General features: G+C 42.2%; 1 protein-coding gene across 3 annotated transcripts in view; it reads right to left on the bottom strand.

The window, feature by feature from the left end:
* The window catches only part of LOC118006541 (growth hormone receptor), a 257,625-nt gene that overhangs the window by 131,190 nt on the left and 110,905 nt on the right, over positions 1 to 15,530 (bottom strand). For all 3 annotated transcript variants that reach the window (XM_034999247.1, XM_034999245.1, XM_034999246.1), the window contains exon 2: positions 4,706 to 4,786. In XM_034999247.1, the coding sequence (XP_034855138.1) occupies positions 4,706 to 4,775 (70 nt within the window). In that variant the 5' untranslated portion in view covers positions 4,776 to 4,786. The remainder of the gene's footprint in view (positions 1 to 4,705; positions 4,787 to 15,530) is intronic.

The following is a 15,530-nucleotide window of genomic DNA, read 5'->3' as shown; positions in this document are numbered from 1 at the left end:
AGGTTCTTCCCAAGAGGGTTTTCTAGGGAAAAGGTGCTGGGTGGTTGAGGGAGGCTGGGTCCCACGTCCTGGAGGCGGAACCCAGGCAGAGGCTGGAGGGGCGGCTCCCAGCTGGGGTGGACTCCTGTGACAGCCAAACCTGGGTTAGCCCCCAGCCAGAGGCAGAAAACCCAGTGTGTCCGTGAACAGGAGCTCTGGCTACACATCATAGCCATCATGTCAACCTCGTTCCTGTCGACCCCGTAAGAGGAGCCCCAATTTAGGCCACTGAACCTAAGTGGTGGGGAGACATTGTGCATACCAAGACTGGTTCATGCCCAAAGACTTGGAGTCCACGGTGGAAGACTAGAGGTGTAGTCGGTCACTGGCATGCGTGAATTAACATTCAAGGTTCACGTTCTTCTTTGGTGGTTCCAGTCCTTTCATTTACTAATTAGCTGAGGCACAAACCTACTCACTCACCCTACCAGCTGCTTTGCAGGGGTGAGTCACTTAGCTGCGTGTAAGCCTCACCGACCCCACAGATTCTGCCCAGTGCAAAGCTTCGCTGCTATCAACTTATCCAGCATATACTTTATTGCACTCCGTGAGGTAAGTACATAGCCCGGTGATGATACAATATCTGGGGGTGGTACGTTCCAGGCCTCAGGATAGAGTCATGAATGTCCAGAGATGGCACAGGGAGGGAGCCAGGCCTTTACTTCTCTGTGGACTCTCGGGGCACAGGGGCCCAAGCCATATGCCAGCCACACTGCGGAGGTGGGAAGACAGCCTTGGGACCCGAGCGAGGATGGGCAGGAGTGTTGGGAAATGGCCCACGGCTCCATCAGTCTCAGGACGTCTCCTCCCCTACAGAGCTGCTCCCTGCAAGGACCACTTCACTGCTAATAGGCTGAACTGTGTTCTGACACTTCACTGTATTAAAAGTGAGTCACTGCTGATGTTGATAACGTTAACTACAAAGATGAGAACTTCGAAATGGATGGAGGAAGAAAGCGCTGACAGTTCCTGAAGTCAAAAACCCACACGTACTTGGGCTCCAAGTATGGGTGGTTCTGCCTCCTCAACATCTCTGTGATCCATCTATTTTTTACAATGGTCACATTTATATCATCTCTCTCCTGACCTATTACAATCCTCTTCCTCTACATTCATCTCTCTCAAATCCACGTTCATCCTATTGCCAGTATTATTTCCAAAGTGAAAACCTAACAGTATTATTACCCTGTTTAAAACTCTTTAATAACCCAAGGGGATCACAATTAAATTATGTTTACTCATCTGTCTTCTCTTCTGTAAACCATGGGCTCTCTAAAGGTAGGAACATAAATTTAAAATCCATCCTTGAATCCAGAAAAGTGCTCAGTAAAAACCTGATGAAAGACTGTTTTGTGTCACCATCTGCAGAGGTCTGTACTCATCTCCTCCACTGGCAACATTCCAAAAGATAAGGCCAGGGGCTCCTCAACCTGGCTGACTATGCCCTGTTGAACTCCAGTGTCAAAGCGGTTTGTGATCCTGCGAGGACCCAGTGACACAGGGTTGCTGATGTACAGGGACTCAGGCCACGGCATGAGAACAGACTGAAAGATTTCTTCTTGTTCTTGGTGACAGTAAAGACTGCAGCAATCTAAAGGTCTATGGTGGGTTTTTTTTTCACTCCCAGTGTGAACAGAATGCCTAGAACTAGTCCTTCTTCAAAACATGTAATAGGCACACCATTTACTGTTTACCTACTACAACCATGAATCTAATACTTGCTTGATATGTATCTTCTATGTCTTGGCAACCTCCCAGGGCTCTGTGGAGACCCACTGGAAGGGGTAAGGCTTATTTTTTTTAAAAAAATACAATGTTCCTTCCACTGGGTCATTATTTCCTATCTGTTAGCAATGAGAACAGAGGTGTCTTTTTTTTCCCCACATAAGTGTTGTATCAGTTTGCACAGGTTTATAAAAAATGTTCAAAGAGATACCAAGAACATTATTTTGAGGATCCTGATTGCTTTAGGACATGGCATCGCACTCCCAGTATAAATTTTTACCTTGACTGATACAGAAGGATATAGTACCTTTTAATCTTTGGAGGGACTAACATTAAGGATGGAAGACAAAGAGAGAGCACCTATTAGAAGACTTGAACTAACACAGTGGTGCACATTTTGATGTTGAATTCTCATTTAATTTCCCATGGGGCAATTAGATGTAATGAAAAATCCTCTCGGGGCCAGTTTATTTCTAACTGCTCATTTGCCCCAGCAAGAAAAACCCTGCCCCAGGATTCAAGTGCCAACCTTCCCTAGGCACACAGACCTGTCATCCTTTACCATCTTGTGGGAGACTCTACTCCAGGTCATACCTTCCAGATCCCTTATTCCGTGGTATCACCTCTTTCCCTGGCCAAACCGAATTCAAATGAATGGCTGGTAAAACTACAGTAGTGTTTTGTTTTGTTTTAAATCCTTACCTATATTTTCATTCTGCCTTATACAATGGGAGAGAACATAAAAAAAAAAAAAATTTGGCTACCATTCAGAACTGGCAGAGAAAGAACTGCATGGCCCCTGAATGCCATCTGAGATTCAAGCTGTGTTATGTCACGTGATCACTTTGGCAGAAGTCACCAGATAAATGCCAGAACTGGTAAACACACTCACATGTGTGCATGCTCATGTTCAAACATGTTCATCTACAGCTTCTTTTTTAAGATTTTATTTATTTATTTGACAGAGAGAGAGAGAGAGGGAGAGAGAGAGAGCACAAGGGGGGGGGGGGCGGGGGGGGGGGGGAGAGGGAGAAGCGGGCTCCCTGCTGAGTAGGGAGCCCGATGCGGGGCCCGATGCCAGGACCCTGGGATCATGACCTGAACCGAAGGCAGACGCTTAACTGAGGCACCCAGGTGTCTCTCATCTACACCTTCTATGGAAACATCATACTCATCCTTAACAACAGCAGGCGTTTTAAGGTAGACCTCTGGAGTAGCCACATAATTCAAAACAATTTGGGTTAGCCCACTAACTTAAAAAAAAAAAAAAGGAGGAGAAAGAAATGTTTTCCTTTGCTAAATTACTTATTATGTGTAAGTACTGGTAGGCTGCAGGATTTGTTTGCCGTAGGCCATTGCATTTTCTTATCTCTGCTACCCCCAAACAGACCAAGCAAACAAAAAACTATCAAAAAGCAAAACAGAAAGCAAACAGAAAACCAGTTAATGGTGTTGTTTTCTCCACTCTCCTTATGGAGTTAAAGGTTTATGTCAAAGCTAAAATGTCAAAGCAGCTGAAATAGATGCTCTTTGCAGACTCTAGGTCTAAATGTAACTTGAGCTCTCGCCTTTAGCTGGGGACACATTTTTAATTTTCTTTAAAGATTTCCTTTGCCATACTTTTCATTTCACAGGTTTTTTAAATTCCTCAAGCCTTGCCCAGTGGAGTGAAAGCCACCTTAATGAAAAAAGTAGAGATTAAACCACCATGACTTTGGAACAGCCGAGGATCTCAGCTGTAATTCTTTGGCTCAGAACCAGGGTCTAAAACCAGCCATGGGAAAAGCTGCTGAAATGGAGCCTGCAATTCTCTCCATGTTTGACTTGCATAATGTTGACATTATAACACCAGAAAGACCCAAAAATATTTCAAACAATTATGACTTCTTTTCTAGAAATACTTTTAAATTGCTTTAAACGATAAAATAACCTATTTTACCCACCCACCCCCCTTTTTTTTTTACTCTGGTCGCCCTCAGCCGCTCACTACTACAGATTTATTTTTGGCTCAAAGGTCAGGGAGGACATCTTAAGGCACTACCTCTGCTGTTAAACTGTGTTTTCCAACATGAGTTGCCCAGGGAGTAGGGGAATCAGCTACTCTTAAAGCAACAACTGAATGTGGGGTCACAGCATGGGAGAAATAGATAGTTTATTTCTTATGTTGATGCCTGAGCAAGGAAAAAAATCAAATACTCAATCTTTTAAAGACAATCTTTTAAAAAGTCTCCCACCCCTTTATAAGCACAGTTTCCTTTTTTGGACAGAAAAATCCTTCTTCTCATTCTCTTCCATTACTCTTTCTTGTTCCAGTTATTTCTGCCATGAGACGTACGTTTGAATGTACTGAGACTTCTCCATGACGAAGATGGCATAAAAAAGGAAGGAGAATTATAGAGACGGCCAAGGAACTCATGAGTTCTGAGTACATTATTCAACTATTTTCAGTTGTGTCTTCCTTCAAGCTTTGCCAAACGGTAATCACCCAGAGCGTGAGAGGTGAAATTTATTTGAAACCTGCAATTTCTGCTCTCAGAGAATATGATTCAGAGACCTTAATTCTGAGCTCTGGAAATAGGGGATGATAGCCTTAGTCACGGACGAGCAGAGTGATCAGTAGGTTAATAACCAACCCTCCAGTGCAATTGCAATATCTCTCCCAGGACCAAGAGACCTGGCTTGCCTTCAGTATAAATGCCCTCAGCATGATTTGCAGCATTATTTTTGATGTATAAACATTAGACGCCAAAACTGTATTCCTCCTAAAACATCCACAGAAAGTCCTCCTAGCTTATGATTTTAAAGCTAAGACAAGTTTCCTATTTGCTGTTACTTAAAACTTACCTCTTTGAATTAAATCATCCAAAGAACTTACATTTAACAAATAAAGTTCAGTGTTATTTCAAAACACTGGGGGTGGGAATGGGAAAGCAGAACTCACCTTCACTCCCAGAAACAGCATTGCCTGAGCCTGCCACTGCCAAGGTCAACAGCAGCTGCCAGAGATCCATACCTGTAGGACCTGCAATCACACAAAAAAGAGTAAGATAAAGCCAACTAAAAGCAGACCATTATCATTGCATACTGTTTAAAACCTGGCTAAACCACGAATGAGCTGACATGCGTGTCAGCTCTCAAAGGAGTCCTAGTACATCTTTCATTGCCCCAGAGTCTCGTATTGTTGTACTTTTCATGAGGGCAAACAGTAGGTTTATAATAAATTCTACTTCCCATGGGTGCTTGCCTCAGGAAATAACATGGACACTAGCGATTTTCACACCCTGGCCAACAGCCCTAGAAGCACCTCACCACAAGGTGCTTCAATAATAGGGCCAGTGTGGTTTCACTTTAACTTGATCTGGAAATAGAAAAACTCGTCAGCAGTATCACCAAGCATAGGGCCTTGAGCTGGACAGGCCATAAAAGGAAAAACACAACAACCCACTTGTAATAGGAAGACTTCTCCAGTGTGTTTCCCAGTGAATAAAAGAGTGCAACTAATACTCAGGAGAGTGTACTAATGAGCCATCATGGGGAGGTTTAGCTAGAAGACAGCAGAAAGGAGAAGGTGAGAAGCAAAAGACTACAAAACATCTCTGCTGCCTAGGTAGCCCGCCTTAGGATACCTGGTGTCCTGGGTTTTCTGTTTTAGGAGGAGTGTGGCTCTGAAAGACCAGGGAACATCCCAGACTCAGAGAAAGGTCAGTTCGCAGCCTTGCTAGCTATCTGGGATCTCCAGTGTGGCCACACCTGAATCCCTTCGGTTTGATGAGTAGGGGAGCAGATCATGCCTCAGCCAGCACGTGCCTTTACCTGGAGGAAATAAGCTGCTTTGGAATCAATAATCCAGGGGTCCACTTCTAGGATCTCTGAAGAGACATGTTTGGGCTGGTCTAAATTGAACTCAACACACTGTCCTTTGGAGGCTGTTGCTACATCTAACAACTAAGGCCAACTCCTTTAAAGCTTAGCCATACGATTTCCATAAAATTACATTACTTACACATCACTCAGGCATACCTGATCATCGCCCTGGGCTCTCCTCCAGGGCCTCCCTCCGGCCTCATTTTCACTATTGTATATTCTTCTTTTTTTTTTTTTTTTAAAGATTTTATTTATTTATTTGAGACAGAGAGAATGAGAGAGAGAGAGCACATGAGAGGGGGAAGGGTCAGAGGGAGAAGCAGGCTCCCTGCCGAGCAGGGAGCCTGATGCGGGACTCGATCCAGGGACTCCAGGATCATGACCTGAGCCGAAGGCAGTCGCTTAACCAACTGAGCCACTCAGGCGCCCACTATTGTATATTCTTGACGATAATGAAAGAGCCCTTCTCGTTACCCCTAATCAGGCTGAAATGATGAACAAGAACATTTGTTCTCGTGGGTAATGGAATGAATGGTGTGGTCCCCGGTAATGGCCGTGTAATTCTGAATAGGCATCAACTGTGATATTTCATACTTTCATTTCTAGATAGTGGAGGGCCCATCATTTCTTTTTTTGTTCCAAATGATTTTATGTTCTTAAAAAATTCTAACAATACACATCTCTACATCAACTGAGTATCTTCCTGTGTCTGAATACGCACGTGCATGCGGAATGCCTAAAGAGCACCCTCAAACACTGCCCCCTGGAGTCACGGGCAGAACGGAGTGTGACACGGCCCGTGAACGCACTTGGCCAATTATGAGAGTTCACACAAATGTGCGTTACAGTTATCGTAACATCCATGTTTTAAATTCCTGACCTGGAAGGCCCTGAGCTAATGGCCTTGCATCAGCCTCATCTACTTTGCAAATGCGAACCTTGGAGCATCTCTCCTTAGATCCTTTACTAGCAGGTGAATAGGCCATGTAATCCGAGCTTGAAGTCTCTAGCAGAAATACATAAAAAGGCTAAAATTAAATATGCTAAAGGCTGAAAATGCCATCCTGTTGTTAACTGGATATTTCCTTTTAAAATTTATTTAAATCTTTTTTTTTTTTTAAGTCGGAAAAGCATGGAGGAACTGGGTTAGTTAGTGTTATATAGTGTTAGTTTTACTAGCAATCTCCCAATGCACTTAGTGTCAGGTGAAGAAACCTCCCTTGGCACTTGTTCTCTGGATATCAGGTTGTAACAGAATTCTAATTCCCAGGCAGGGTTTTTGGCTTCCCAACTGAATAAAGATATGAATAGGTTTGCATTGCTCGGACGGCTGCTTTCTCTGGTTTGGAAGTCGCCTCTTCAAATATTTCAAAGATACTTGGCAGATGCCCAAGACAAGTGAATTTTGCTTCAGATGAATAGTAGATGACTCCCTCCCATCCCAAACTTCTGAAAGTTGCTGTCTGCAAATGAATCAACAACCTATGATCCAAATGAGCAACAACCTATCTCCAGAGCACGTGTTCTATCTCATACAATGAGACAAACAAAAAGAATCTTAAAGCAAAATCAACCAGAAATCTGTTTGCACACTCCTACAGCAGAAAAGGAGGTATTTAAAACTGCCATTCTCCCAAATAGGAGCTGAGAACCATTCACTGCAGCACTGAGAGTACTGCATACGGCCCTGGCCCGAGCTCCAACTAGGTAGCAGAGAAGAGGATGGCGAGGTGTGGTTGGATTCAGGAAGAGCTCACTGTTTCATCCAAGACTAAAGCTCTGCTTCCATGGTTGCGGGCTCAGTGGGGCTGACTGTCAAAGTAGTCCCCTAGTGAACTGTCCCCAGGGCCAGCACACAACCAGGCTGACGGACATTCTGTTCGATTTGACTGCAAGCTGCCCCCTTACGTTTTGCAGAACTCCCTATGGCAGCTTCTAGATAAGAGGATCCTTCTTTGTTAGGTGTTAGCTGGGAGAAAACGTCCCTAGGAGAGGAAAAAGTGCCAACATACGAAGTGTGAAACTTCAGGGTTGTCTGTCGATAATGTGCCAGATGTGAGCAGGACAAAGTCCCATTATTCCCCTTCCCCAATATAAGTCTCTATATAGAGGCAGGTACTGTCCAGAGGAATCTACCAAATGTACCTTAGCCTACTGGGTTTTTAAGTTTGCAAGATTTTTCTAGGGAAAATACCTCTCTAAATTTCTACTGATATTTATGCATTCTTTGGCTATAGCCTCATGGCAAGATTTTCATTTGGGGTGGGAAGGTGGTTGGGTAGGGGAGACAAGCTTCCATTCTTGCATAATGGAACTCACACCATTTCCACTTTCAAAGCCTGAGGCATTTTGCCTGCCCTCCCCCACCTTGTCCCTCCACCCCCAGCAACTTCCTCAAGGGAGAGCCAGCTGAAAAGCAGTGTAATCAGCTGGTGTGAGTTTTAATTCTGTAAACTGCCCAGCAGAGGAGACTCTAAATTACAGTTAGGCCTGTGATATACTGACTTTTATTCCTTGGCTATAAAACAGTACATAAACACATGAGAAGAGATGGAGATTAAACATAATATTTTTTCCAACATGTTATAACCAACTCCAGGCCAAGAAAGGAATTAGTTCAATTCTCTTTATTTTAAAATTAGCAAGAATTTGTTGAACTCCTAGAATTGTGCAGGGCACACTGGAGAATGCAAAAGCAATCAAATCATGGTTCTTTACTTCAAGAATTAGGCAAGATAGGCAAATGAAATTGGGAAAAGAGGAAGCATACCTAAAAATGAAAGAAAGATCAGAGTGGGGAAAAAAAAATCAGCCACTGAACTGAGGGGCTTAAAATTAGAACTAAATGAGAGAGAAGATTGTGATAGGTAAGGAATAGTGAGGGAGGGGTGTGAACTTGCATTATGGGTAAAAACTCAGATGGTACAAATTCAAAGGTATGGCTCTGGGTCTGATTAGTTCAGGGCAGTAGTTGGAGGTGAGAGAGAGAACAAGTTTCGAAATTATGAATAAAGGGGAATAACATTGGGTTGGTAAGGGAGGACTAGACCGAAACAGCAGTTCAACTCAGATATTTTTAAAAGGATAGATAGATAGATAGATAGATTTATGTATGTATGTATGTATGTAGTGTGAGCTTGGGGGAGGAGTAGAGGGAGAGGGAGAAAAATCCCCAAGCAGACACCCTGCTGAACTCAGAGTATGGGGAAGGGCAGAAGCTGGATCCCACTATCCCAGGACCCTGAGATCACGACCTGAGCCAAAATTAAGAGCCAGATGCTCAACCGACTGCGCCACCTGGGTGCCCCCGCAGTTCAACTCATATTAATCAGAAAGTCACTGGAAGTTTTGGGATAAGGACAGCATGTGCAAAGTGGATTTTTCTTAGGATAAATCTGCCCCTCATACTTTCTTAACCTGGTATCACTGAGAAATACCGATTTGGCGATGACTGGATACAGGAGATGATAAAGAAAACATGCCTATCACAAATGAATGAGTATATAGTATATGTGTGGATGAAAGATGGCACTATTGATAGAAATCAGGATTTTGGGATCTGAGTTGTTCAGGAATGAGAAGATTACAAGACTGTCTTGGGATATTTGGTATTAAAGTGATTTAATAGTGATTTAAAGACTTGTGGAAGTATAAGAAATGTCTGGTGGGAAGCTGAAGGTAGGAGACCAAAGACTGAAAGACAGAGGTAAGTCATTACTGGATTTCAGAGATTTACATAGAGATGATGAGTACCAGATGAATTTAATACTAAGACTAGGCTATTTCATGAAGAACCCTGACATTAACTCTATTAAAAGTAATATTAGGGGCACCTGGGTGGCTCAGTCGTTAAGCGTCTGCCTTCGGCTCAGGTCGTGATTCCAGGGTCCTGGGATCGAGCCCCGCATCGGGCTCCCTGCTCGGCCAGGAGCCTGCTTCTCCCTCTCCCGCTCCCCCTGCTTGTGTTCCCTCTCTAGCTGTCTCTCTCTCTCTCTGTCAAATAAATAAAATAAAATCTTTAAAAAAAAAAGTAATATTATGAAGTATGTTAAGCCATTTAGGGGAAAATGTGCTCCTATCTGGTTTGTAATTTGGCAAAGACAAAAGGAACCACCACCTGAAGCCACCTAGACCCTCTGATTTGTATCAAGTATTTAAAAGGAAAGTGGTCAACAGCATCCCTAGAAGAATGACGTCAGCATATTAATATATAGATAGAATAATAAGATAGACTGAGGAACTTGTAGTTTACCTTAACAAAGGCAAAATACCAATATGGCAGCTGAATTGATAGAAATAATATTTCCCCAATTTTTTTGTTTTACTTATCTAGCTATCCTGATACCAAAAAAGTAAGAGCTGATTAAAAAATCCCCACAGAACTGTTTATATTGCAAAACCAAGACTCTAGTTAGATAACCTAATAAATGTGTACTTTCTGATGCAGGTGTTCATTACCAATGAAATATTGCAAAACCGAATCTAGTTGATTTTCCAGTGAAGCTGTTCTAAGAACTCGACATTGAAAAAGAGGCGAATCCAAGTATTTGAAATGACCCATTCTAATTAGTACCAGGCATTTATTTGACTAGTTTGCATTTTTTCATGTTATTACTCAGTTTTTATGGTGCTGGTCATTTGAAAATTGGTCAGATCCAAACTGCCTTAGGTTAATTTCTTTCTTTCCAATTAGTGAGAGAGAAAATGCTCACAGACATTACTGACATACCTACTTGCGCTGAGATTTTTCCCTTCTCAGGATCCAGTGGGGAATATAGGATGGAAAATTATTTTAAATGTGTAATGTATGAGGGAAAAAAAGGTCTTTGGGAGTAGTATATATAATAAATCGCTTTTTTAAATAAAACATTTAAAGCATAGATCGTATGTACCTGCGCTGACCAGTTCAGTTATCATCCAACACCAGTGGCCACCGAGCACTGGAAATGTGGCTAATGCAACTGAGGAATTAAATAGGCTAAATTTTTATGTAATTTTAATTAAGCATTTAATTAAGTATATACAAAACAGGTTTTGATAGGAATCTAGTTTCTCAGCTGTAGATTTTATTAAATCTAAATACAGATCAAGTCTCTCTGATGCAAATTTAGCATTCAAATTAAGATGTGCTGTAAGTGTAAAACATACATGGGTTTTGAGGGCTTGGTACAAAAAAGACATGCAAAATATTTCAGTAAGGTCTATGTTTACTATAGGTTAAACTCATATTTTGGATTGCTGGGTTAAATAAACATATTATTGAAAACTAGCAATCCCTATTTCTTTTTATTTTTTAAAATGTGACCGGCAGGAAATTTAAAATCACACATGTGGCTTGCATTATATTTTATATTTCTCTTTGACAACACTGATATATATATTTTATGGTTTGTATGTCTGTACTTGCATTCAGAAACATTAAACTGTTACAGTGGGCATATACGTTTTTGTAACAGAAACAACAATACACAATTTTGTACTTCTAATGACATATAACATCTTTACAGTTACATTTTAAGAGGTCATCCCAAATGCAGAATGATGCGGACTGAAGAATTAGGCATGATTATATTTGGGTTTTTTTTAAGGGTACCCAGTATGCCTTTGTTTACCTTTAGAAGGGTGACAATTCATACTGTATCTCTTTGAGTCATAGACAGTGGTGCACTTATAAATGTGTAACAATTGTCTCTCTGGAATTAAAGAGAGAGAGAGAGAGAGAGAGAGAGAACCATGACTGTAGCACTGACCAGTTTCTGTGGTGTAAATACCTCCACCAAGGCTGATTTTAAGTTACCAAGTCACCGAACCTGGATTCCCTGAAGTCAGTGAACGTGGATTCACAAGCCAGTTCAAACTGGACCCAGCACACCAGCAGCTGGGGAAGTGAATGATGCTATCTAGGCTGCATGTAGGTAACAGGTACAAAGATTAAGCAATCTGCTGACACTGATACAAGAGGTAAGAGAGAGTACTACTGAGTGAACCCTGGACACCTGATTTCGCTTGGTACCATCTGTACCACTGTTCGCTGATCATATTCAGTTAATGATCACTGACAGATATTTTCCCAAGTCTTTAGAAATTAACATCAGCCTCCACCATAAATGCCATCCTTGATCTTCATTTACAGACGGAGTGAGCTTGGGGTTAAGAGCATGTGTTCTGGAGTCAGAGAGAGCTAGGTTCAAATTCTAGCTTTACCAAACCTGTTCACTCTTCTCTAATATAAGGATGAGAATATTATTACCTTTTCCCTAGGAAAATCAGGGGGAGATTAAATGAGTTGATTTATTCAAAACATTTAGCATGCCCTCGGCATGTAACCAATAAATACATTATTAGAGTCTTTCTGATACCAGTAATAAATAGACTATGTTTGATCATGTTTCCATGGGGTGGATGGGGAGTGGGGCCCTCATTTATATACCATGACATGGAAGCCTGGGAGGTGGTAAAGCAATCAGCAAATGGGTTCTTGGGTAGCCACAACATAGAAGACCCCTTCTTCAACCATGCACTTACATCACATAAGGGTCCAAGGAAAAGGAAGAAGCATCACAGTGTAACATGTGCGTCTCCTAGGCTAAGGTGGAAAGGCTGCTCAGTTTTGCTTAGGTGCAATTTTGCACCTTCAAAACGGAGGCCGATTGTGGGAAAAAATCTAGAGGCTGATTTCACCCGTCATGACGATCTCATGCTGTTGTTACTGGGTCCGGATCATTTGTTTTGCGAATCATGGATTTCTAGAGCTGAAAATTGGGTAGATGAATTCCAGTGATGAGACACTTGGCTTGAAGCTAGGACTCTCCCTATGAGAATACAAAAGGCAGCTGGATTACAGGAATTTAAGTCTTCACCTCTTCCTCTCTGGAGAAGTGAAAAAAATACAGGCCTTTCAGCACTAAATGCTTAGTGCTGCTTCTATTTTGGTGTGCAGGGCTACCCTGCTGGGAGTGGACGTTCTCGGTACATGGGGCATTCTGTTCGAGGTCAGTATGACTCAGTGGCACTTTGCAATACCTCACTGCAGCGACTATCCTTGCGGATGACCGCCACTCACCCAGCTTGATTCATGTGGTGCACCCACCGATTCACAAGGCAGGAGTGACTCTCACGTGGAAGAGAAATCAATTGCGTAGGTGCTTATTTGAATGATATGTTCCTTTTTATGTCATCCTTTACATCACTGCACCTACCAAGTCATTTTTTTCCAAAACAGAATTTGAAAACACAAACTCCTTTCTGAATTTCTGCTGTTTCTCTCTCTTTTCACAAGTCGCTCTTTTTTAAATCTATTTTTTTTTTATTACTGTGATAGATCATATAGAACATGGGGAATATGCTTTAAACAAAGTTAAAGATGTTGGAGTTTCTTTCAAACTCTCAGATGGAAATTGGCTTTGTTTTACGTAATTTAATAGAACACAGATAAGCTGTTGAAGACATGATCTCATAGAATGAAGTCTTCAAGCACAAACATTATTATCTTGATGAGATGATAATCTGACAATGATGAGTACAATAACTCATAGTGTGATAAAAGGAGCTACAAGCAGACCCAGATAACATATAGAGCAAAGATTGGGAGAAACTTTTCTTTACTTTTATCAAGTCCAAAATGAACTTGTTCTTTTAAGGTAAACAAGTTGGGAAACCAAGAGTGAGGCAATGTGATCTTCTGGACGAAGCATTTCTAGAGAAGCCGTCAGCAATCCCATGCCCGGGGTGCCAGCCCAACCCAGCCTGACCTGGTAACTCGGGCAGTCACTTAATCACCGTGGACTTCAGTTGCCCTGTCTGCACCCCACCCCAAGATTTTGTGATAAGCCGAATCCCATGCTGTGCGGTGTAATGAAATTTGCCATTCCCTGAGAACTACTCCTGTCCTGATGTTGCCAGGCACCTTGTCCTTTTCTTCTTTTAGCTGTGAGCAACTGGGGGCCGTAGGTGTGTTTCACTCACTCACTCACTAGATCCCCAACAACTAGCCTTGAGCCTGACACAGGGTAGATGCCTACTCTAAAATCTGCCCAATGAATAAGTCTGCCAGGAGTCTTGTTATTTCTCTTGACGTTTGCACAGACCCTGCAAAAGACAGCCTCATTTTCAAATTGAGAAAGTAAAAGTGTAGAGGAACTTTGAGAGGTTAAGTGAATCCCTCAGACAGTTAGAACCATGTTTGAGGTCTCCAAGGCCTGCCTTCCCCTTTCCATGCTTCTTCATAAATGTGAAACTAGGCTGACTAAGCACATGAGCAGGGGGCTACCAGTGAGGCAGGAAAAACTATAGACAGTAAGAAAAAGAGAAGGAGTAAAGTTTGGATTTGAATTATGGACAGGGGCAGACACCACAGGATTTTCAGTGCTCCAGACCTGTCAAACACGGTAATAATTCATAAATGCTGACACAGCAGTTTCTTTAGGAGTATTGCTCAAGGGATATAATATTCACCTCTAGGCCTTAGCGTCTCCAAGAGCACCTGATCTACTTTCGGGTACTTTACTTAAGAGCTATGAAGTGTGCTCTTTCCATGACATGGCGGCATCCCCTGCCCCTGCCCTGCCTCCTCTAAGCCTATATATATAAATAGAAAGAAGTCTATTTGGCCAGACCGACTGGCTGCCAAATAGATGGCAGACATTGGGCAGATCAATGTCACGTCTCAGCTCCAGGAAGTGTATAATATACCACTTTACTCTTCGAGATCATAGGTGTCACAGCTGGACTTGGACCATTCATTGTTAACAGCTTGAATAGAAAATACCCTCAAAAACAGTGCTGTGTCACAGAAATATAATGTGAGACACAAGGGCCAGCCACGTATGTACTTTTAAGTTTCCTGGTAACCACATTAAGAAAGAAATACATAAAATTTATTTTAATCATATATCTTATTCAACCCAATGTATCCAAAATATTATCATTTCCTCATATAGGTGATATGAAAAGTATTGAGATATTTTACACTCCTTTTTTCATATGGAATCTTTGAACCTAGTGTGTATTTCACACAGCACATCACAACTGGCGCTAGCCAGACTTCAAGTGTTCCAGAGTCCCATGCAGCTAAGTGGCGACCACATGGCAGCATGTAGCTCTGGGACACTGAGAGACTGTGGATGTCCACGTGGCCAGCTCCCTGGCTAGGCCAGAACATATCTGTGCTTATTGCTCATGAGCAAGTCAAGCTGCTGACCAAGGACCTTTAAACAGTTATTTTGCAAGGTCTAATAGTTTCTTCAAGTCCTGGAAAGAAACAGTCTTGCTACTGAAGCAAGAGGCAAGATGTTCTAGGTCTCTCTCATATTCATTTTGCAGATAATCACTGGGCACTGAAATCTACATAGAGTTAAACCATAAACCTTTTATTTGGGGCACAAATCTGGCACAGAGCACCAGATCTGTCATTAGTTATGAGACGTCCAGCAAATCATTTCTCCTAGAGAAGGAGTCAGCAATCCCATGCCCGGGGTGCCAGCCCAATACGGCCTGACTCGGTAACTCGGGCAGTCACTTATCACCGCCTCAGCTTCCTTATCTCCAAAACAGAAAGTTTGGAGCGTATCAATAGTTCTCAGCCTTGACTGCAAATTAGAACCATGTGGGAAACTGGGAAAAAAAAAAATGACCTGGTTTTATAGATAAATCAGAATCTCTGTGGTGGGGCCTGAGTATTAATCCCTTAACATTTGTTATGAGATTTTAAAGTGCAGCAAGGGCTGAGAATCACTGACCTAGTACAAACCAAATGTGCTATGATTTTTCAGTTTGTGAAAATAGTGCTCACACACCCCAGGGAGCCTTCCTCAGCTGAGTGGAGGGAGAGGAAAAAAAAAACAAACAAACCAATCTTTCCCATTTAGTCAACCAATAAGGATAATTTTTGCAATAGAGGACTT

The sequence above is a fragment of the Mirounga leonina genome, unplaced genomic scaffold, assembly GCF_011800145.1.
Source record: "Mirounga leonina isolate KUSES-001 unplaced genomic scaffold, KU_Mleo_1.0 Mir_97, whole genome shotgun sequence".
Lineage (NCBI taxonomy): Eukaryota > Metazoa > Chordata > Mammalia > Carnivora > Phocidae > Mirounga > Mirounga leonina.
Note: the sequence above shows the minus strand (reverse complement) of the source record. Positions and strands in the feature narration are given on the sequence as shown.